Source organism: Scyliorhinus canicula, chromosome 12, assembly GCF_902713615.1.
Source record: "Scyliorhinus canicula chromosome 12, sScyCan1.1, whole genome shotgun sequence".
NCBI lineage: Eukaryota > Metazoa > Chordata > Chondrichthyes > Carcharhiniformes > Scyliorhinidae > Scyliorhinus > Scyliorhinus canicula.
This window is the reverse complement of record NC_052157.1, coordinates 113704635-113728560: the sequence shown is the minus strand read 5'-3', so window position 1 is coordinate 113728560 and position 23926 is coordinate 113704635. Positions and strand designations below refer to the sequence as shown.

At 45.1% G+C, this 23926-nt stretch overlaps 1 protein-coding gene across 7 annotated transcripts in view; it reads right to left on the bottom strand.

Moving 5' to 3' along the window:
* The window catches only part of hip1 (huntingtin interacting protein 1), a 308710-nt gene that overhangs the window by 70880 nt on the left and 213904 nt on the right, over positions 1–23926 (bottom strand). For all 7 annotated transcript variants that reach the window (XM_038813806.1, XM_038813808.1, XM_038813807.1 and 4 more), the window contains 2 exons: positions 9040–9183; positions 3344–3441 (listed from right to left, as the gene is read on the bottom strand). In XM_038813806.1, the coding sequence (XP_038669734.1) occupies positions 3344–3441; positions 9040–9183 (242 nt within the window). The remainder of the gene's footprint in view (positions 1–3343; positions 3442–9039; positions 9184–23926) is intronic.

Sequence of the window (23926 nt, the reverse complement as noted above, 5' to 3'; positions counted from 1 at the left end):
GTTGTTCGAGATCTGACCCACTACAGTTGTGTCGTCAGCAAACCTGTTGATGGAATTGACGCAGCGCCGGGCCTAGGGCAAGCTGAACTTCGGTGCATTTCGGGGGGGGGGGGGGGGGGAGAGAGAGTGACCTGGTATATGATCGGGACCCACCGATCGGCGGGCCGGTCTCTCTGTCGGCAGTCCTCCTTTCTTCCACCAGCGAGCCTAGATCCATCCACCATGTTTGTGCGGGGCGGCCCGGGGGAGGGCGGCCACCACGCATGCGCTGGTTGGCACCGGCCCAACTGCGCAAGCGCGGGACCCGAGTCTTTTACGCGGCGCCGGGTCTCTGACGCCGGTCACACACTCCTTCATGGCGCCCCCTAGCACATGGCGCCCCGGGCGACTGCCCGAGTTGCCGGTATCTTGAGCCGGCCCTGAATTGACGCCAAATTTTGCCATGCAGTCATGTGTGTCTCGGGAGTATTGTAGGGGCCTAAGTATGCAGCCTTGCAGGGCCCCGATATCATCGTTGTTTATCCTTACTGATTGTGATCTATGGGTCAGAAGGTCGAGGATCCAGTTGCAGAGTGAGGAGCCAGGTCCTAGGTTTTGGAGCTTTGATATGATATGTGTACATGCAACATTCTGACCAATAAAGAAATACAAAGTGTCGAAGATACCACAAGAACAGAGGAGCAAATAATGGGCGAGAACTTGCATTGTGATTTAAAAATAGGTGGATTACAGTAAGTGTTGGCTCGAGACGGGTTTGGTAGTGTTAAAGAGAAAGGAGGGCAGAAATGTGTCGGGACAAAATCAGATGCACATGGAAAAGGTGAAGATTGTCATTGCATCAGAGGATTTATACACTGAATGCTTTTCAATGGTTTGCAAAAAATAATGGGGACTATGGATTGGCAATATACTGTATCTGAGTATGCCAATCCGAATCTTTCATTCAAGCTACTTCCTGTTTGTATGAGGGTTAAAACTAAAGTGACAGGATAGAAGAAAAACAGTTACACAAAGAGCAATAATGGAGTCAATGCCAATTGTAGGAATGCCCATTTGTTTGGGTGTCACTATGTCTAACCGGAGATTGACTGTGGTGATTGCAACCTTTTCCAGTCTGGTTCAGAACCCACGATTTAATGAGTTCCTGGGGATGTTTGTATTCAAGTAATGGCTTTATTACTCCTGGCCATTCAGTCAGAGTATCTTTCCAGAACCTAGCTAACACTGAACCCTTCACCCTGAACCACTTGAAAATGACATCAATAAAATAGGTTCAGCAACGATCAGTATAATAACAAAGGGAAATATTGCAGGTTTCTGGTGAAAATTTCTGTTCTGAAACATTTAATAATAATCTTTATTATTGTCACAAGTAGACTTACATTAACAGTGAAATGAAGCTACTATGAAAATCCCCTAGTCACCACACTACGGCACCTGTTCGGGTACACCGAGGGAGAATTCAAATGTCCAGTTCACCCATCAGCATATCTTTCGGGACTTGTGGGAGGAAACCGGAACACCGGGAGGAAACCCACGCAGACACAAGGGGAACGTGCAGACTCCGCACAGACAGTGACCCAGGCCCGGAATCGAACCCGCGACCCTGGCGCTGTGAAGCAACAGTGCTAACCACTGTGCTGCTGTGCCACACATTTCGGGATCACCATGTACTAATGGCCAAGAACGGGTTTATATCCCGGCCCTGGGTCACTGTCCGTGTGGAGTTTGCACATTCTCCCCACGTCTGCGTGGGTTTCACCCCCACAACCCAAAGATGTGCGGGTTAGATGGATTGGCCACTGAATTGGATGGTGCAGGTCAACATTAAAATCTCCCAAAAATTAACAACAGGTTCACGAATGAATAATGAATCTTTGGGATGACTGCCCCATTCTACAACTAATCAATGGGAGGTCTAGGGGCGACTTGGTGGCACAGTGGTTAGCCCTGCTGCCTCACAGCACCGAGGACCCTGGTTCGATCCCGGCTCCAGGTCACTGTCTGTGTGGAGTTTGCACATTCTCCCGGTGTCTGCGTGGGTCTCACCCCACACAACCCAAAGATGTGCAGGGTAGGTGGCTAAATAGCACGTTAAATTGCCCCTTAATTGGAAAAAAAAATGAAAGGGGTACTCTAAATTTATATTGAAAGAGTAATCAATGGAAGGTCTGATCTGGACAACAATGCGTATTGATTCAATCCTGGAAGGATTCCGGATATTATGTTCTAATTGTTGCTTAAATTCACGGAGGTCACTGCATTAGTGCACAGACTGATCATTAGTGGTGAACTCTAGCCTCACTTCTATTGTTAAGTGCACATTTGGTCATCATAACTATGAGCACTAAGAAGAAATCATCTCTACTGGAATCAGGATTCAGATAGCAGAGGTCCATTCAACCACATTTAGTGATTTGATAATGACCCAAGGGAGTAAAGTAGAAGCAAAGCTAATGCGGTGACCTTCAATCCTCAAAATACTTCAAACCTGTTTGTAGAACTTACTGATTTGTATTGAACTGGTGCATTCGATTGTCAAGAAAGACACCAACAGGCTTCCGAACTCTCCATCTCGAGTCCTTGCTACTATTTTTATTAGAGAGCTGTCCACTGGACATTTGACTGGATGCAGGTTCGTGAGATAATTGTTCAGTGAACAGAATAAGAGTAAAACTCAACCACATGAATTTTACCTAAAACAGGATATTGTTCCACCTGGACAGGTTCGCAGCACTTCACCTGTTTCTTTAGCTTCATTTTGATTGAGACATGAAAATTAAATACCTTGGGTTAAAGCCAAGAATTCATTCTGCAACATTGCTTTTGGCTGTGAGAACTCAGGTGGGAAAAGTGGAGTGTAGCCTGTCGCTGCACTGCCAGCTTTTCCCACCAAATTTTTTAAACAATTGGACAAAAAAAAAAGGGTGAAGGGATGGGTCTGGCAATGTTGCACTGAAGGGGAGGGTCTGAATGAGCCCGCACACCAGTCAGTCAGTCTCAGCTCACCTGCCCCACCAGGATGTTACAATGTATTTAAATAGAATTCCTGTCATTGCATGGCAAGAACTCCATTACATTACTAGTGGGGACAATCGAGTGAGGAAATCCCGCTAGCGTAAAAGCTGTTTTGGGACTCCCCACAATTCTCTGCCCCATCCGCCATGTTCACCCGCCGAAAATGGAACACCCCCTCCCCCCACATTGTCATTCACTTGCCTCTGCATGACAGGCATATACAGAACAGGACAACTCACCATCTGAGGCTTACCGTCACTACTCAGGAAACACACAGGAGCTACCACATCAAGTCTCAAGATTTCATGAGATTCATATTCCTTACCTTTCATCCTTGGACATTCCATTCTGGCTGTTAAAGTTGAATGCATGGGTGGACCCAGGACTTCCAAAGAGGTCATCAAATTTATTATCAAATAAATTCTGCAAGGAAGAGGGATAAATGTGGTTAAAAGTAATCATGGCTGGTATACAGTTTGCAGGTTTTCAGTCTGTGTGCAGTTCACAGGTGCAAAGTCACCTCACCACTCCAACTGCTGCAAAGCACACAGGACAAACTAAAGGATGGGAGGGAGGCGACTAAGCTCCGAGCTTCTGACTGACCCAGAATTTGAAATCTGAAGACTTGCTTACCATGTTGGTAATCCTAGGAGCGAAAAGGATGAGATAGGGAAGTTAGGGTGAAGAAAACAAAGGAAATTCTTAGCAACACCACTCCCCAAAATTCTTCCACCCTTTGGGCAAGGCTGCTGACTCATTCTGGAGTACAGTCAAGGCTCCAGTCATTCAACCAAGTAACCAGTCTCTTGTCTAAGCCCAAACACAAAATGTCAGTAATCATGCTCAAGCTCGAGGGCATCACACTTAAAACCAATCATATGTATTCACAAACATACTTTCTAAAAGGACCATGGTTGAATCAGGAACTGTATCTGCGGCCAGGATTTTATCGCCCCTCCATGTTATATCTGCCACCAACGGAAGTGTCGGGCAATTTAAATTGCCGTTTACTTTAACAGGACTGTAATATCTCGCTGGGAGGGATGGACCGAAATGGCCAATATCCATCAGCATGCAGGGGTTACAACTGACCAGAAATTGAACTGGACCAGTCATATAAATACTGTTGTTACAAGGGCAGGTCACAGGCTGGAATTCTGTGGCAAATAACTCACCTTCGGTCTCCCCAAAGCGTGTCCACCATCTACAAGGCACACGCCAAGAGTCTGATGGAATATTTTCCATTTGCCTGGGTGAGTGCAGCTCTAACAAAACTCACAAAGCTCAAAACCACACAGGAGAAAGCAGCCCGCTTGACTGGCACCCCATCCACCATATTCAACATTGAATCCTTCCACCACCAATGCACAGTGGCAGCAGTACCATCTATAAGATGCACTACAGCAACTCACCAAGGCTCCTCTGACAGCATCTAACAAACCCACATTCTCCAGAACCTCAAAAGGGCAAGGGCAGCAGATACCCAGAAATCCCACAAGTTGCAAGTTCTCCTCCAAGCCACGCATCATTCTGACTGTATCGTCGTTGTTCCTTCACTGTCTCTGTGTCAAAATCCTGGAATTCCCCTCCCTAACAGCCCAGTGGGCATATCTACACCACATGGACTGCAGCACTTCATGGCGGTGGCTCACCAACAGCTTTTCCCAGTCAGTTAGGGATGGGCAATAAACGTTAGACTAGCCAGCGTCACCCACATCCTGTGAAATTTTTTTAATTCTGGAGCGCGAGCCCAGTATGCATTCGATTCTGTCTCTGGCTTAAGGGCAGTTAGACCAATAAAAACACCTCTTCTGCTACAATGTTCATGATCAGGAAGCTGGGAATTGAACCAAGGCATTTATGGCTGTTCGCAAGGCTCGGTTTAGGGAAAGTGAGTGGAATCAAAGGAGAAGTTGTTGAAGGTGAAAATAAGTTCAGCCAAACAGAGGAGGCGAGTGATGGATAAAGATTGGTTGGATGTCCGAGCAAGGAAAAAAAGAGGCCCTCAGGCTGGCCTGATGGAGGATAAAGCTGTACAGGGTTTGGAGAAGAGGAGATGGTTAGGGCTGGGAAACCAGAAGCTGTCAACGAGGCTGAAGTCGCAGATGTAGATGAGATGGGAAGAGGCACGACAAAGAGAGAAATAAAAGTTGAGCTAAGTTTTGTACAGGAAGAACATGCTGAAACCATGGATCTACAAGGCAATCTTGTTTGTGGATTTTGGGAGTAGGCGGGCTGTGTGGTGCTGGGCGACTATTATGTTGGAGACCACAGAGGGAATATTTCCAGGCAATATTAGGATAGTGACGGTCCTAGTAATGAAGGCTTGATGTTTGGTGACGGTGTCCTAAAAATCCCGATATTACTTTGCCAGCAACAATTCAAAGGGAGCATGTATATAAAAAATATGAAAAGCAGATGGTGGCAAACAATAACAATGATCATGCAAGAGAATGTTGGTCGTCAACCTAGAGTTATCACCCGAACAACCTGCATTTAAATAATCCCTTTAACAGAGTAAAAAATGCCCCAAGGTACTTCACAGGAGTGTCAAACAAAATTTAACACCAGAGCATACAAGAAGATACAAAGATGTGATGTAAATCTTTGTCAAAGAGGTTAATTTTAAGAAGCATTTTAATGAGGGTGAGAGAGGTGGACGGGTTTGGGGAGGGACTGCCAGAGAATTGGGCTGAAACAGCTGAAGCGGTGATAGGAAGGGCATTCTTGCCGCTGAAGACAGATACCCTCCGAGGGTGATTAACTCGATCTTGGCTAACAAACAAAAATACACTTGAAACTGCCAAAATAAAGATTGTGGGATTGCATTGTGCAAGTTTGCAGGCCAACCATGTGAGCACGCACACGAGATAGTATGACAGCAAGGTGCTGCATCTGGATTTCGCAATCATCATTTCAATGCTGGCATTGCTGCAATCTATCCACGCACTCGAAGGTCAATCTAAGAACTGATGTGGAGAGCAGTGAGAGAGACAGCATCTTTATTTGGAGGCTGCAACTGCTCAGGAACTTTTGCTTTCCATAGAAATGAAGAAATTACTCTCGTGAAATGAAGATGCAATCTTCTGCAGTCACGACTCAGCTGCACGAGTTCCACAAAGCCCTCCTGGAGTAGCTCTGCACAGAATACTAAAGATTCCAGACCCAGTCCAGATGAAAGCACAGCTCCACTAATAGCTGCAGCTAATAATCCTTCAAGCCTCTTCAGTGCATAAAGCTATTCAGAGAGAAGGCAATTATCACCATGGTAACATTTTCACCTCTGTCGCAATGCCTCTTCTATACATTAATCTGCTCTTCTGCACGATGATAAAAGATTCAAAGAGAAAAAATATATATTGTTCACAATTTCACAAGTCTCTTTTTGACTGCAGATTCTGTTCAACATTCACCAGAAATCCCATTAAAGAAAAGGGAAGAAATACTTGCCCTATTAAGCTATTCACCTGATAGATCTTTCTTCGAACTCAACGTTTAACTTTGTCAAAGTTTCACTTCTTTGTATTCTAATCCAACTTCTGAAACAGTCCTCAATCCAAATTCAATATCTGCCCGAAGCCATTACCTTCCCTATTACAAGCCACAAGCTGATGCATCCCCAGTACAAACTACCCAATATCTAGTAAAACATGTGCAACTCGGTGATCAAACATTACCTCGGATTTCCTTTACATTATTGGATACCTTTAGGATGATAAACGATTACATCCAAATTCTAGTTTACCTTGTATAAAATATAATGAAAGGAGTAGTTTTCACAATGAAATTAGTTACCGCGTTACACTCCTCATGAAAAAACAAAATAGACAAATTATAGCATACAGACACCAGAGTTAAAATTTCAGGTTTGATACTGTCAAGCTAATGGACCTTCTCTTTGCACAACCCTCAGATTTACTCTGACACTTTGACATCAAAGGGAAAGAAAACCAGCCCCAATAAGTCTCAGGGGTAACGGAGGGGGAAATGAAGGGTCCAAACTGGACCCACCTTTATGACGGAGTAGACCACATTTCATTCACTGTCGAAAGGTAGGCTACCAACACAGCATGGAAAAAATTGGCAACCAGGTTTACAACTGCCTGGCCCCTGAGGCTTTCCATATGTCTTATAGGTACAGCAACTTGCATAAATAATCACTTTCACCACAGGAATTGGTCAATCAACATGCCATGAAATACTCAAGATCTTCTCCCCCCCCCCCACAAACTTTTTTTTAGACATTGTAAAGTCACCAGTAGTGCAATAAGAACCCTGCAGCTGATTTCAAGAACAATATCTTGTAAATTAACCCCGCATTAAGCTGGATGTCCAGAGCAATGCATACATTTTATTTTTAAATGGGGGTTCAATTTTAAAGATGTCCACTTAAGAGAAGTAGCTAAGGAGAAGGATTTCAAAATGAAATGATCAAATTCAATGTTAACTTCAGAAGTCTAAAGGCATTAAATTAACATTTTCAAAGAAAAGTCTCAGCCTCCATTTTCTGAGCTGCTGTTGTATATGATGATTCTGTTTGTTCCCATTTACACCTCGTCTAGACACGTCTTTTGTTTTTCAATTTGTCCCAGTATCATCTCCTTTTGCCTTGCACCATTACCCCTTTTTTCATTTAAATCACTCCTGTTTCCCACCCCATCACAGACCTTCCTTTTTTGTCCTGTTCTCTCCTGCCACAATTCCCTGTCTCTATGCTTAAAACACGTTACATGTTTTCCACATCTGATGAAAGCTCATCATCTTAACTGTCTCTCTGTCCACAAAAAAATCAGCATGTTATCACTGGTCACCTGAAGAGCCAATTTACCAGACTACTTCAGAAGTAGATCAGGCACTGTGGGCATTCCACCAGTCAGAGCAATGCTGTCATTTTATCGATCAAAGGAGAGGCTAATTCTGCAATGAGTTGCGTCAACCATCCTTTTTAAACAATAAATAAATTTAGGAGTACACATTGTTTGTTTCTCCCCAATTAAGGGGCAATTTAGCGTCACAAATCCACCTAACCTGCACATCTTTGGGTTGTAGGGGTGAAACCCACGCAGATACAGTGAGATTGTGCAAATTCCACAAGGACAGTGACCCAGGGCCGGGATCGAATCTGGGTCCTCAGTGCTGCAGGCAGCAATACTATAGATACTCCAATTAATTTTTTTCTCCAATTAAGGGGCAATTTAGCATGGCCATTCCACCTACCCTGCTCATTTTTGGGTTGTGGAGGTGAGACCCACCCAGATATGGGGAGAACGTGCAAACTCCACACAGACAGTGACCCAGGGCTGGAATCAAACCTGGGTCCTCAGAGCCGCGAGGCAGCAATGCTAACCACTACGCCACCATGCCGCCCATCGTGTCTGCCATCTTAGCTTGACATGCAGATAGATACAGAGGAAAGAGTTCCACGGAAAGTAACCAGTCTGATTCCAGTTCATAAATAGATCTGTTTCATCCACTGATGCTAAGAAAAGAGCATATCGATCTCGGGCAGAAGGGAGGGCTGCTCACTGAACAGGAAGGTATTGAGTGGTGATTTCACTAATTTCAGGAAGTGATGGGGAAGTCGGGGGACAATCTTTGGCATCACCTATCGCATCTACCAGATGCACTAATGCAGCCCAAGAACAAATCTTACACCCTTCCTCCCCAGGTGTAATTCACGAAATAAAATGCAAAATCAATTTCTCTCTCACAATGGGATTTGATGAATGGCGTCATCAAAAAGCTCAGGTAAACTGAATCGGGTCTAGCTGCCTCCCTTCCTGCAGATGTGATTGCATTGCGACAGTTCTGTTCCATGTTGCCTCTCTAATATTCTCCCTCCTTCCCTTGAAAAGGTTGGCCTCCAAGCCACTCAATGCAGCCACTCAAATCAGCCAAAGGAGACAAGTTAGAAGTACATCTTGGCTGCGTGGTAAAGTTGACTGAGAACCACAATGTCAAGTTAATTACAGCAAAGCTTGCACAGCTACACCAGTCTTCATTAAACTCCACTTTCCATACCTGCTCGGATGAGGAGTTCATTTCGACCAGGTCGTCTGTCTCCACAACTGGCTCGCTGTCTGGAGAGGTGGACTCAACAGGGATGACCACAACAGGGCTGACGTGCTCTGACAGTGCTGAGGCTCGCAGGAAGTTGGGAGGGTTCTGCAAGAAAACAATTGATCATGGATGCTAAATCAGTATATTTTTGTTCTAAAAACATTTGAAAAGTGCAGACAGGTTAACATTTTGCATACACACTCTTCAGCCTTCAAAACATGAACCTGTCCACATTAACTCTTACCAACCTTAACAGATGCCCCCAAAACAAATCCTATCTGGCTGCATCACAGCCTGGCATGGCAACTGCTCGGCCCAAGACCTCAAGAAGCTTCAGAGAGTCATGAACACAGCCCAGTCCATCAAACGAACCTACCTCCCATCCATCTACACCTCCCACTGCCTGGGGAAAGCAGGCAGCATAATCAAAGACCCCTCCCACCCTTACTCACTCTTCCAATTTCGTCCATCAGACAGGAGATACAAAAGTCTGAGAACACCCACGAACAGATTCAAAAACAGCTTCTTCCCCACTGACCCGATTAGTACTACACTCCTGTATGCTTCACCCGATGCCGGTGTCTATGTATTTACATTGTGTACCTTGTGTTACCCTATTGTGTATTTTCTTTTTAAAAGGAGCAGGTGGGGAAAGGTCGGCACCTGCTTCCTAACAAAATCCTTCACCTGCAAATACCGGAACCCATTCCTGTTGGGCAGCTCAAATTCCTCCACCAACTCCTCCAAGCTCAAGAAGCTGCCCCCCACGAATAGATCTCCAAACCGCTCAATCCCCACCACCCTCGAAACCCCACCCTCGAACAACCCTATGATTCCCGCAGATGGGTGCCCAAACTGAGGCTCCTTCCAGCCTCAGGTGCTGCCGCCACTGGCCCCACACCCTCAGGGCCACCATCACTGCCGGGCTTGTGGAGTACCTGACCAGCGAGAACGGCAGAGGCGCCATTAGCAGTGCCTCTAAACTGGAGTCCTTACAAGAGGCTGCCTCCATCTGATCCCAGACCGACCCCTCCCCCACTTCCTAACCACAGCTATATTCGCCACCCAATAATAATTCAACAAATTTGGGAGAGCCAACCCACCCACCCACTGACCCCGCTCCAGCAGCACCCTCTTAACCCGCAGGGCTTCACCCGCCCAAACAAACCCCGATATCAGTGCATTAACCCTCCTAAAAAAAAGCCTTTGGGATAAAGATTGGGAGATTCTGGGGAAAGCATAAGAACCCCAGGAGAACCGTCACCTTCACCGATTGCACCTGTCCCGCCAGCGACAATGGGAGCACATCCCACCTCCTAAAATCTCCCTTCATTTGCTCCACCAACTGAGCTAGATTCAGCTTGTGCAGCTGCTCCCACCCCCCCCCCGCGCCACCTAAATGCCCAAACCTCAACCCCCACTACTCTAAACAGCAACTACCCCAGCCTTGTACCCAGAGAACCAATCAAATTCTACCAATATCCCTATAATCCCCCCAATAACTTCCAACGTGTTTGATATATAGAGCAGCGAGACCCTTTGCTCCCCCCCCCCCCCCCCCCACACACACACACACACACTATCCCCTGCCAGTCCCTTGACGCTGTAAGCTTCATTGCCAACAAGTAAAGAAACATGCAGCTCTCACTCCAGTTTAAAAATCAGCATGGCATATTGTAATACTTGCTCTACAGAACAGATTCTGGCTCTGGTTAGAACCCCTTCAGACTCTGGCTGAATATCGTCAAATAGCTGCTTCAGCCTTTACTGATCTTCAGGCAGGCCTACTCTGCTTTTAAAATATTATTACTCTTTTTTTCAACTCTCCTACTGGGAAAGAAAACTGCCTTCACTGTGGTCTAAAACAAGGCTTGCCAGATGAGAAATCAGGCTTCACACCTCTTTCCACAAATTTCTCCAAAACTGCCTCTCTGCCTTCCTTGCTCCACCCCGCAAAGACTTCCTCTCCCCAAGCTAAAAGAACAAATTAACTTTCCAGGGACTGAAAGCACATCAATTCCCCAAGGACTACCCCAGGCAAACCACTATTAAGTAGCCGAGACTGAAAAACACACTCCATCAATTTCACCTGCTTGATGCTAAAACCTCGCAGGCCTTGCAGAACAGAATTAATTGTTAAAAGAACATAACCATTGCAGTCAAACCCATTATTTATTTTTGAAATTTAAAGTAGCCAATTCGTTTTTGTTCCAATTAAGGGGCAATTTAATGTAGTCAATCCACCTGCTCTGCACATCTTTGGGTTGTGGGGGTGAGACCCACACAAACACAGGGAGAATGCGCAAACGTCATGCGGACATGACCCGGGGCCGGGATAGAACCCGGGTCCTCAATCACTGTGAGGCAGCAGTGCTGACCACTGTGCCACCCTGTCAAACCCATTCTGCCCCCAGGCTTTTAACACTGAAATTGCCCAATACATTTATAATCCAATGTTCCTGAAATCTTCCAATCATCACATAAAACAATCTGAGGTGGCAAATTATCTACACCTACTATGATTTCCTCATTACAGACAAACTTGAATATTGCTGAAATAAAGTTATGCTGGCAAAGCTTTTCGCCTTCACTCATCAGAATAGTTGCAAGAATGTCAAACTTCAAAAGGAAGCAATAATTTATAGCACACGAGAAAAAGTTGCTGATTGGTTGAGACATTGAATGCAACAGGAAACTTACCTCCAAGTTTTGTTTAATTAAAAAGAAAGGCACAATGCCTGGACATGTTCCTTTTGGCTGCAGAGGAAATGACCTGACGGGCGAACACCTGCAGTTTCGAGCAAGTGTAAGTGAGCCACCTAGCAAGTCCAACTGATAATCTTCACTTAGTTGTTTGCATGTTCGGGATGATTCAGAAAATGCTGGCCAATTGTGGAATCTCATCCAACATTCCACATTATTGAGGTTTGCAAACATGGGCTGGTTCAGTATGGTCAACACTCTGCCTGTTGCAAACAGCCGAAAAGTTGTCTTGTTTTGATATCATCTACCAGTCGTTGGGATATAGGGCTTATGTATCTGTCATCTCACTGGCACGGAAATGAATATACCACATTATTAAGTTGTGTGGTAGGCAGAACATGCTTTTGCCTTGATGGCACAATCCTGTTCGGGGAAAATACCAATCACGTTGCCACTGCATTGTAGCAGCATGAAACGGTTAGCTTCACCAAATTTTTTCAATGCTTTACCCTTCCAGAATAATTTGAGGTAGATTGGGCACTTTTCAGGTCCAAAAATGTTAGCCTTAGATCCATTCACGTGTATGCACCATACACACCGCGCAATGGTCCAATTGAGGTAGCCATTATACTGCAAGGATGGCTTTAATGTGCCGATTTCAGCACCAAGATTGCACAATGAGCAACTGGCCTGGACACTGCTTATGGGATTGTAGTTAATTTCATTTCCCTTAGGAATCTTAACACTGGATAAATTATATCTTGGGAGAATTGTTTTTATATTGATGAGTTGTTTTTGGGAAGAACAAAGGCAGCATTGGGAACACCAGCACATTTAAGTCATAATTTCTTCACTGTTTGGTCAACATGCTGGTATGTCCTCCCTAATAATTAACCAAATATTTTGTGTCTGTCTACATGGTACAAAAAAACCCTCAGAAATATTAGAGAACCACAGGACGAAGCAAGAATGTAGAACTGAAAAATAGTATTCATAAAAAAGTAGTATTGGAGAAATTAATGGGAAATTTGTTATTCCCCTGGGCCCTGTTATCTACATTCCAGAGTCTAAGAAGTGGTCTTAGAGATAACGATCTGTTGCTCATCTCCCCAAACTATAGATTCTGGAACGGTTCCTGTAGATTAAAAGGCAGCAAACATAACCCCACTATTTAAGAAAGGTGGAGAGAGAAAGGGGGCTACTACAGACCTATAAACCTGTAGCATGTAAATGGCTAGAATATATTATGAAAGGATGTGATAACTGCACCCTTAGAAAATAATGGTAGGAGTGGGCAGAGTCAACATGGGTTTAACAAAGGGAGTTGGAATTCTTTGAGGATTTAATGAACAGAATAGATAAGGGGGAACAAGCGGATTAAGTCTGTTTAGATTTTCAGAAGGCTTTCAATAAGGCCCACACGAGTAGTTAGTAAACAAAATTAGAGCACATGGGATTGGGGGTAATATACTGGCATGGATTGAGAATTGGTTAATGGACTGAAAATAAGAGAGTAGGAATAAACAGTTAAATCCCAGATTGGCAGGCAGTGACTACTGGGGTAGCGCAAAGGGATTAGTGTCTGGGTGCCAGCTATTCACAATCAACATCAAATTTTTAAAAAACATTTAGAGTGTCCAATTCTTTTTTTTCCAATTAAGGAGCAATTTAGCGTAGCTAATTCACCTCCCCTGCACATCTTTGGGTTGTGGGGGTGAGACCCACGCAGACACGGGGAGAATGTGCAAACTCCACAGGGACAGTGACCTTGGGCCAGGATCTAACCTGGGTCCTTGGCGTCGTGAGGCAGCAGTGCTAACCACTGCACCACCGTGCCACCTTTACAATCAACATCAATGATTTTGATGTTAGGACCAAATGTAATATTTCCACGTTTGTTAATGACATAAACTAGGTGGGAATGTGATTTGTGAAGAGGATGCAGAGACTTCAAGAGAATGTAAACAGGCTAGGCAAGTGGGCAGCATCATGGCAGACGGAGTACGTGGAAAAATGTGAAATTATCTACTTCAGTAGGAAAAACAGAAATGCAAAGTATTTCTTAAATTAGAGATTGGGAAGTGTTGACGTCCAAAAGGGACTGCGTATGCTTGTTTAAAAGCTAACATGCAGGTGCAGCAAGTAATTTGGAAGGCAAATGGCATATTGAACTTCACTGTAAGAAGATTTACGTACAGGAGTAAAGATGTCTTGCTGCAATTGTATAGAGCCTTGGTGAGACTGCACCTGGAGTATTGTGTACAGTTTTGGTTTCCTCACCCACGCAAGGATATATTGCCATATAGAGATTACAACAAAGAATCACCAGGCTGATTCCCAGGATGGCAGGATGTCCTGTGAGAGATCCAAGAAACTGGGCCTGTATTCTCAAGAGTTTAGAAGAATGAAAGGTGATCTCTCACTGAAATGTAGAATTCTTACAGGGCTCAATAAAGGTAAATGCAGGAAGGGAAATAACCCTGGTTGAGGTGTCTCGAACCAGGGGACATAGTCTCAGAATCCAAACAGACGACCACTACCACCTTGAAGGTCAAGGGCAACAGATACATGGGAAAATCACCACATGTAGTTCCCCTCCAAGTTACTCACCAACCTGACTTGGAAATATATCACTGTTCCTTCACTTTCGCTGGGTCAAAATCCTGGAACTCCCTCCCTAACTGCACCGTGGATGTACCTACACCACATGGACTGCCGCAGTTCAAGAAGGCAACAAGTGTTGGCCTAGCCAGCAAAGTCCACATCCCATAAAAATGAATTCAAGGATAAGGGGCAGGAGATTTAGTACTGAAATGAGGAGGGTAGTGAATCTTTGGAATTTTCTATCCCAGAGGGCTGTGGAGGCAGAGTCATTGAGTACCTTGATAGATTTTTAGAAACTAAAAGCCATTAGTGGATATGGGGCAGTGCGGGAAAATGGCGTCGAGTTGGAAGATCAGATCTAGTTGAGTGGCCGAACAGTCTCGAGGAGCCAAATGACTTGGCTGCAGAGTGGAAATTTTCTGCACTACATGAAAACTCCGGGGGTTTCTGCTACAAGCTGTATGAACAAAAGTCACTGCTTCAAAGATCCGAATGGCATCATGGGAGCACCAGTACCAAGTGGGTAATAAATGAGCCTCACCAGTGTCACCGTGTTGAGAATAAATGAAAAACAGATTCAACTCCTCACCGGAATGTGCGTCATGGTTGGGAGGTGGGAGAAACAGAGCCAACAAGCGATGAACTAGTTACCTAGCCCCTCGCTATCAAATCTTCCACCACCCAAGGCAGTGCAGTGTCTGGCAATCAGCTCTATACAGCGGCGTGCAGAGGGGGGGGGCCGACGGGGCGCTGGCCCCGGGCAGCGACTGGATGGGGGCAGCACCGCGGTCGGCCCGAGCGCGCCTGCGCACCGCGGTCGGCCCGAGCGCGCCTGCGCACCGCGGTCGCCGCGGTCGGCCCGAGCGCGCCTGCGCACCGCGGTCGGCCCGAGCGCGCCTGCGCACCGCGGTCCGCGGTCGGCCCTAGCGCGCCTGCGCACCGCGGTCGGCCCGAGCGCGCCTGCGCACTGCAGAGGCTGGAGAGGGAGCAGAAAGGGCGCGAATTTTCCAGAATGGACGGCATTGCCACCATGGGTGAGTTTTATTTATTCATTTATTTATTTTATTTATTTGATCTATTTTAAAACTCTTCTCTGCACCCTCTCTGTAGCTGTCAACTTTTAAACTGTCGTGCCCAGAATTTGACATTTGGGCCAGGGGCACCCATTTGGGACAGAACCAGTATTTTATAAAAATTCATCATGGCCTCTTAACTTTTGCCCTCTTACCCTTTATACTTAAAGCCCAGGGTCAGCAGGGTGCAGGGGAGATTCTCAGAGACTTGACTGCAAGCTGCTGGAGCTCGGATCTTGAACAGAGCTTTTATATCTGGATTTGGGGACCCTTTATGCACTGGCATAGTGCACAAACAGGCCCCACATGACCAGGGTTTTGTGAAGAAGAAGGGATCTGGAAATGTGTTGACTGTGAAAATTATATTTGTGGAAATTGGGTGAAGTAGTTTGATGAGACTTGGTGCTAAAGCTTTAGAGAAATGAAGATGGAATTTGATTTGAAGAAGTTCAACGTTTTGAAGGATATTGTGGCTGAAATGAAAGCGATACGTGCTGAATGAGCTGACCGAAATGTGTGAGATATGTCTTTGTATCTGCTATGTGTAATTTATCGGTCATATTATTGCAATTTTCCTGTTAATTCATGTTTAATTTACGTTGATTTTGGTGTGATTGCTAATATAAAAGTGAAGTCTTGTATATTGGTCTTAGTTGGGTTGTTTGTAGTTGTTTCCACAAGGGTCATAACAGTATTTCCATGACGTTCTGCTCATATCCTTCTCCATGGGGGTTGCAGAGGAGGGAGGCGCAACTTTTGAGACATAACATCTCACCCATTGATTTAGATTTAGAACAGTACAGCACAGAGCAGGCCCTTCGGCCCTCGATGTTGTGCCGAGCAATGATCACCCTACTCAAACTCACGTATCCACCCTATACCCGTAACCCAACAACTCCCCCTTAACCTTACTTTTTAGGACACTACGGGCAATTTAGTATGGCCAATCCACCTAACCCGCACATCTTTGGACTGTGGGAGGAAACCGGAGCACCCGGAGGAAACCCACGCACACACGAGGAGGACGTGCAGACTCCGCACAGACAGTGACCCAGCTGGGAACCAAACCTGGGACCCTGGAGCTGTGAAGCATTGATGCTAACCACTATGCTACCGTGTTGCAAAGCAAAATGACTGAAGAAGAGAACAATATCCCTAGAATTCCAGCGCTAAGGGGAAATTGACTAACTTACAGCGCAATTTAACCTCAGGCAGCCGTCCTATACCTTAGAGATGGCAAAGATAAAGAGGTCAGTGAATAGCTCTAGAACGGGTGCAACTACGTTTTTTATAGGTTTTTTGGTGATATTTAATGAAATATTTACGTGGGATGTAGTAAGAGTGAAGCCTGGATGATCAGAGGACTGCTATGGCATTTAATCTCGGAATAGGAGACATTTATTCCTTAACATGCTAATATTTGAATACAGATACCACTAATTTGCAAGTCTATGATATAAATTGCACAAAATTATCAGTGGAGATGAACAAGAAAGAGAGAAATTAAAAAAGGAATGTTCAGACGTTGCAAATTATTATGACAATGATGTGGTTGCAATTCAGTTATATGACGAAATTATTGATTTTGTGATGCTCCTTCAAGCTGGAGGGACTAGAGTTCCCCCTGATCCTAAAGATGCTCTGGAGTCTTTACTGCAGTATGGGAGGGATGTCTTTCCGACGCTGTGTGTTTCATACAGATTACTGCTTACAATTGCATTTTCAGTCGCAAGCTGTGAAAGGTCATTTTCAAAACTGAAATTAATAAAAACATATCTGAGGTCTTCTATGTCACAGGAGCGACTGACCAACCTGGCTTTAATAAGCATTGAAAAAGAATTTCTCACAGCTGATGTAAAAAATGAAGTAGTTCAGGTGTTTTGTGACAGGAGGTATCATTTGGGGAAAAGAACTTAATAAATTTGATTGATTAATATTAAAATCGAATAAATCAGGGTAGCATGGTGGTTAGCATAAATGCTTCACAGCTCCAGGGTCCCAGGTTCGATTCCCGGCTGGGTCACTGTCTGTGTGGAGTCTGCACGTCCTCCCCCTGTGTGCGTGGGTTTCCTCCGGGTGCTCCGGTTTCCTCCCACAGTCCAAAGATGTGCGGGTTAGGTGGATTGGCCATGCTAAATTGCCCGTAGTGTCCTAATAAAAGTAAGGTAATGGGGGGGGGTTGTTGGGTTACGGGTATAGGGTGGATACGTGGGTTTGAGTAGGGTGATCATGGCTCAGCACAACATTGAGGGCCGAAGGGCCTGTTCTGTGCTGTACTGTTCTATGTTTAAAGCGTTTATTTCATGTTTCATCTGTGTTTATATATTCAAAATGTTTTCCTTTCTCATAATATTTCTCAGTATATTAGGCCTTATACTTGAGTCTTTGGGCGCATATAATCAAGATTTGCCCCGGGCATCACCAGACCTCTGCACGCCGCTGGCTCTATAGACGTGGGTCTTAGAATCCATGTCAAGTCAATATTTTATTTGGCCTAAGGTGACTTTGGAATCCTCAAAATGGTTGCAATATGACCTCCCTTACCTCTTAGACAATTGTTCCAAGATTTGGTTTGGAGATTCACAGTGAGCTCTGAAACCATAAACAATGGCATAAAACTTCAGCATTGCTGTCTTAAGCTATTGAATGCCTCTTGTAGATTTGTCCTAAACATTTGGCTAATCCGATCAGCGATAGCCACAGGGACTGTTGTTGTAGTTGTTCACCACAAATGATTTGCTTTTATAAAAATATGATCCAGTTAGCTTGATGCATTGCCAATCTCAATTATAGAATACCTTGAGAATACAGCCAGCTTCCCCAGTTACTCATAATCTCTCCAAAAAAGGAGTTGGCAGTTAAGTGCTTTGCTATCCAGTGAGAATTTTCTGCACGACGTCAAAACCGTGGGGAGTCTGTTACAGGCTGTATAAACAAAAGTCCCTCAGCAGTGGTGGGAACACCAGAGTTGCCAACAGCCAGGCTGCAGACATCAGGGGACTGCAGGCACTGCTAGTTATGCATTGAGGCGCTGCTAGTAATGCATAGGGCAGCACAGTAGCACACGTGGATAGCACTGTGGCTTCACAACGCCAGGGTCCCAGGTTCGATTCCCCGCTGGGTCAACTGTCTGCGCGGAGTCTGCACGTTCCCCCCGTGTCTGCGTGGGTTTCTTCCGGGTGCTCCGGTTTCCTCCCACAGTCCAAAGATGTGCAGGTTAGGTGGATTGGCCATGCTAAATTGCCCTTTTGTATCTAAAAAGGTTAGAAGAGGTTACTGGGTTATGGGGATAGCGTGGAAGTGAGGGCTTAAGTGGGTCGGTGCAGACTCAATGGGAAGAATGGTCTCCTTCTGCACTGTATGTTCTATGTATGTAATCAGACTCATTCACATTTGTTACCAACATTAAAACTGCCATATCTGGTACAATCACACAGTTGCCAATCCCAGTACAACAAAATCATGAGACAATCTGTTGTGTCAAAGATAAGGGCACCTAACATTGCATGAACATTAGAAGTTTGTGCACTGATATTTTTCTACTTATCTTCACAGTAGCCACCTACAAGAAATAAAGATGTGGTATCCAGGAAGAGTAGGGTTAAGATCCCAAGGTGTTACGGGTAAGATCCTGGCATGGATAGAGGATTGGCTGACTGGCAGAAGGCAGAGAGTGGGGATAAAGAGGTCTTTTTCAGAATGGCTGCCGGTGACTAATAGTGTACCTCAGGGGTCTGTGCTGGGACCACAAGGTTTCACAATATACATCAATGATCTGGAGAATATGGGCAGCACGGTAGCATTGTGGATAGCACAATCGCTTCACAGCTCCAGGGTCCCAGGTTCGATTCCGGATTGGGTCACTGCCTGTGCGGAGTATGCACATCCTCCCCGTGTGTGCGTGGGTTTGCTCCGGGTATTCCGGTTTCCTCCCACAGTCCAAAGATGTGCAGGTTAGGTGGATTAGTCATGCTAAATTGCCCTTAGTGTACAAAACTGCCCTTAGTGTTGGGTGGGGTAACTGGGTTATGGGGATAGGGTGGAGGTGTTGACCTTGGGTAGGATGCTCTTTCCAAGAGCCGGTGCAGACTCGATAGGCCGAATGGCCTCCTTCTGCACTGTAAATTCTATGTATCTATGAAGGAACTGAAGACACAGTTGTTAAGTTTGCAGATGATACAAAGATCTGTGGAGGGGCAGGTCGTATTGAGGAAGCAGACGGGCTGCACAAGGACTTAGACAGGCTAGGAGAGTGAGCAAAGTGGCAGATGGAATACAATGTGGAAAAGTGTGAAGTTATGCACTTTAGAAGGCGAAATGGAGGCATCGACTATTTTCTAAATAGGGAATGCTTAGGAAATCATAAGCACAAAGGGACTTGGGAGTCCTTGTTCATGATTCTCTTAAAGTTAACGTGCAGGCTCAGTTGGTAGTTAGGAAGGCAAATGCAATGTTAGCATTCATGTCAAGAGGGCTAGAATACAAGACCAGTGATGCACTTCTGAGGCTATATAAAGCTCTGGTCAGACCCCATTTGGAGTATTGTGAGCAGTTTTGGGCTCCGTATCTAAGGAAGGATGCGCTGGCCTTGGAAATGGTCCAGAGGAGGTTCACAAGAATGAAGAGCTTGTCGTATGAAGAACGGTTGAGGACTCGGTGTCTATACTCGGAGTTTAGAAGGATGAGGGGGCATCTTATTGAAGCTTACAGGATACTGCGTGGCCTGGATAGAGTGGACGTGGAGAGGATGTTTCCACTTGTAGGAAAAACTAGAAACAGAGGACATCATCTCAGATTAAAGGGACGATTCTTTAAAACAGACATGAGGAGGAATTTTTTCAGCTAGAGGGTGGGTGAATCTGTGGAACTCTTTGCCGCAGAAGGCGGTGGAGGCCAAATCACTGAGTGTCTTCAAGACATAGAGACGTTCTTGATTAATAAGGAGATTAGGGTTATAGGGAGAAGGCAGGAGAATGGGGATGAGAAAAATATCAGCCATGACTGAAATGGCGGAGCAGGCTCAATGGGCCGAGTGGCCTAATTCTGTTCCTATGTCTTATGGTTGGTGGAGACAGAAGTAATGAGAACAAGAGGAATGGAAATCAGCTGGAAGGAGATCACTTGGTCCAAGCAGAACAAACCCAGGTTGAGAGTGGAGGTTGGCCAACTTCAAGAAAAATGGCAGAGGGTAATGGTTGAATGAGTACTTTGAGATCAGAGAGCCAGGGTGCAACGGCACACCCTCCAGCAACAGTAATTGAAAATTACAGGAAGTGGGCACTATTAATTTGGGATATCCAAGTTCAACATCTGTACAGAACAGGAGGCACCCGCAAATAACCAATAGAAGCATTTGGATTTGGCAGAGTGTGAAGGAAAAGTTCCAGTAGTTCATTTCAGGACAAGGAAAAGAGAAGAATGCTAAACATGAGATACATTAATTAACTTAACTTACATGTACAGAAGACACTCAGAACTCAAAATGGTTCAAATTGAAAATCTGATTAAGTCTGGTCAACTCTCTTCCTAAATCCTCTGTCTCCTCCACCCCACCCCAACAATAAGTGTGAGGAGCTCATGGACTTCGTAGTCAGAAAGATTCAGGCCATCCGATCAGTTTCCCATGCTATTTCCCTCCCTTTCGTAACCCATCATGACAAATGTCATCCAAGACTCCCCCCACCCCACCCCACACTCTCTTCCATTGTCCTTTAACTCACACATCTTTCTCTAGTTTCTCTCTCAACTCATGCCCTATCCAGACTGATTCGCTGACCATTCAGCTTCCTTCCTGGTGCCTGTGTCAGCTGATAGTGTGAATGGTTCTCTTTGCACAGGCACTGTCTGCCCCTTTCCTTCAAATCTGCCATACCCACCCCTTCTCCAAAAACAACACCATAAAAATGTCCCAAGCGCTTCACAAGAGAATTATGAAACAAAATATGACAATGAGCCACATAAAGATACATTCGGGTCGATGACAAAAGCTTGGCTTTAAAGGAGGAAAACGAGGTTGGGGACGGAGAGATTTAGGGAGATGATCCGGAGCGGGGGGTCAAGGCAGCTGAAGGCATGGCTGCCAATGGTGGAATAATTAAAATGGTGGAGTAATTGGGGATGCAAAAGAGTCCAGAAATTTCAGAGCTGAGGGGCTAGAAGAGATTACAGTTATAAGGAGAGTCAGGGTTGTGGAGGAATTTGAAAACAAAAGATGAGAATTTTAAGTCTGTCGTCACATCTCCAACCTCCCGTTTTTTGCTGAAGTCCTTGAACATGTTGTCACTTCCAAATCCATTCCCTGTCACAGTACTGAAATGAATTGCTAAAGTCACAAATGACATCTTATGTGATGGTGTTAAGTAAACTATCCCTCCTCGTCCTTCCCCTGACTGCCTCCTCCTTCGATGTCACTCCACGGCTACCTAGCAAGATAGGACTGCACTCAATCTTTTTTATCCATCACAGCCAGAATATCACCTGCAATGGTTCTCTGGCCACTCGCGCAATTATCTCTGGATTACCCCAAGGTTCTTTCCTTCGTTCCCTCATGTTTCTCATCTATAAGCTCCCTCAGTGACATCATTCACAAACACACAACACCCAGCTCGCTCTCACCACCACCTCCACATCTACAAGTGGATGAGCAGAGATGTCTTGCAATTAAACATTGGGGAGACCACAGCCAATGTCTTCATTATCAGTGATAAACTCTGTTCCGTAGCCACCAACTCATCCCTCTCTCTAGCAACCATCTGGACCGAATCAGACTGTTCGCAGCCTTGGTGCCATATCTGTGCCATCACCAAGACAGTCCTCTGTGCCATCACCAAGACAGTCCTCTATTTCCACCTCCATAACTGCCCATCTCTGCGCTTTTCTCTGCTGCAAAAACCTTCATTAAAGTCTTCCTGGCCAGCCTCACTAAGCTTGATTTCGTCCAAACTCTGCTACTCATGTCCTTACTTGCATCCAGTTGCAATCATCCACCACCCCTATGCTTTTTGGCCTGCACCGTTTCTGGGTTAAGCAACAGGTCAATTTTTAATTTCTCATCCTGGTTTTCAAATCACTCAGTGGCCTCACTCCCTCCCTATTTGTGACCAGCCCGAAAACCTTCCAATATCTCCGTACCCTTCTTAATTCTGTCTTCCTGAGTCTTCCTGTTTTTAATCACTCCATCATTCAAGTCTCTGGCATCAGCTGTCTCAGCTTTAAGTTTGGAAATTCTCTCCCTAATCCTTTGGCTCTCGTTCCTTCTTTACGACACTCCTTTTTTTTTAAAATTTAGAGTACTCAATTCATTTTTTCCAATTAAGGGGCAATTTAGCGAGGACAATCCACCTACCCTGCACATCTTTGGGTTGTGGGGGCGAAACCCACGCAAACACAGGGAGAATGTGCAAACTCCACACAGACAGTAATCCAGAGCCGGGATCTCAGTGCCATGAGGCAGCAGTGCTAACCACTGCACCACTGTGCTGCCCCACTTTACAACATTCCTGGAACCTACCTCTCCAAGCAATCTTTTGGTCATTTGCTCTAATTTGGCTTGGTGTCTTATTTTGGAGGCATGAACAGAGCCATGCAAACCCAGAAGGTACCCAGATCAATCCGGGAGTTGGTTGATCTCAATTGGGAGGGTCTGGGTGCTGCAATTGGCCGTGGCACATCAGGGCCGCTGAAAGAGAAAATAGGAAGTGGGTCCCTTTTCCAATTCCTATCTGAGGGAAGTCCTGCTGAAAAGAGAGCGAGATCGAGCACAAGAGCAAGACAGTCTCGAGAATGCTTGCGACATTCTTTATCGTAGGACAGCCTGCCGGCAGAGTCTAGCCTAACACGAGAAACAACCAGGTGTCACACTCTGGCCCCAAGATGACTCAGCGCTTTTAGGAGAGACGGGCATAAAATGTGAGGATGAAGAATGGAACTGTCAATATTCCAAGGGAAATATGAACAAAACAAGTTTTGTTTTGATTCAAACAGAAGTATCATACATCGCGCAACAGTTACCATGCTCTAATTCTGTGGAAATTGAATTCAAAGCTTGGGATCCCACAGTGTTCAAGTGTGTTTGCAACAGTGGTAATATATGACAAAAATGTATTCCCCTGTCTATCCTAATAGATAATCGCTTTAACAATTATGCACAGAAATAGGCTTCCACCTCAAGTAACAATTGTGAAAATAATTAGAGACACCTATGAAAACTTTAATTAAAACCTGCTGAGCCTTTGTTCAACTCACTTGAGGATTGAAGCTAATTCTGTGCAGCATGACCAATTGCTTTCTCAATCTTTATTTAACGTGGACTGAGCAATGAAGAGCTATCTGGTGCGGTTAATTTTCAAGCAAAGAAAACGAAATAAAAATGGAGCAAGGAAACATTTTGCTCCCATTCAAGAACTTTGAAACTCGCACAAGACAAAGCTAAGGAACATTACTGTCACTGAAGAGAAATGGAGTTCTGA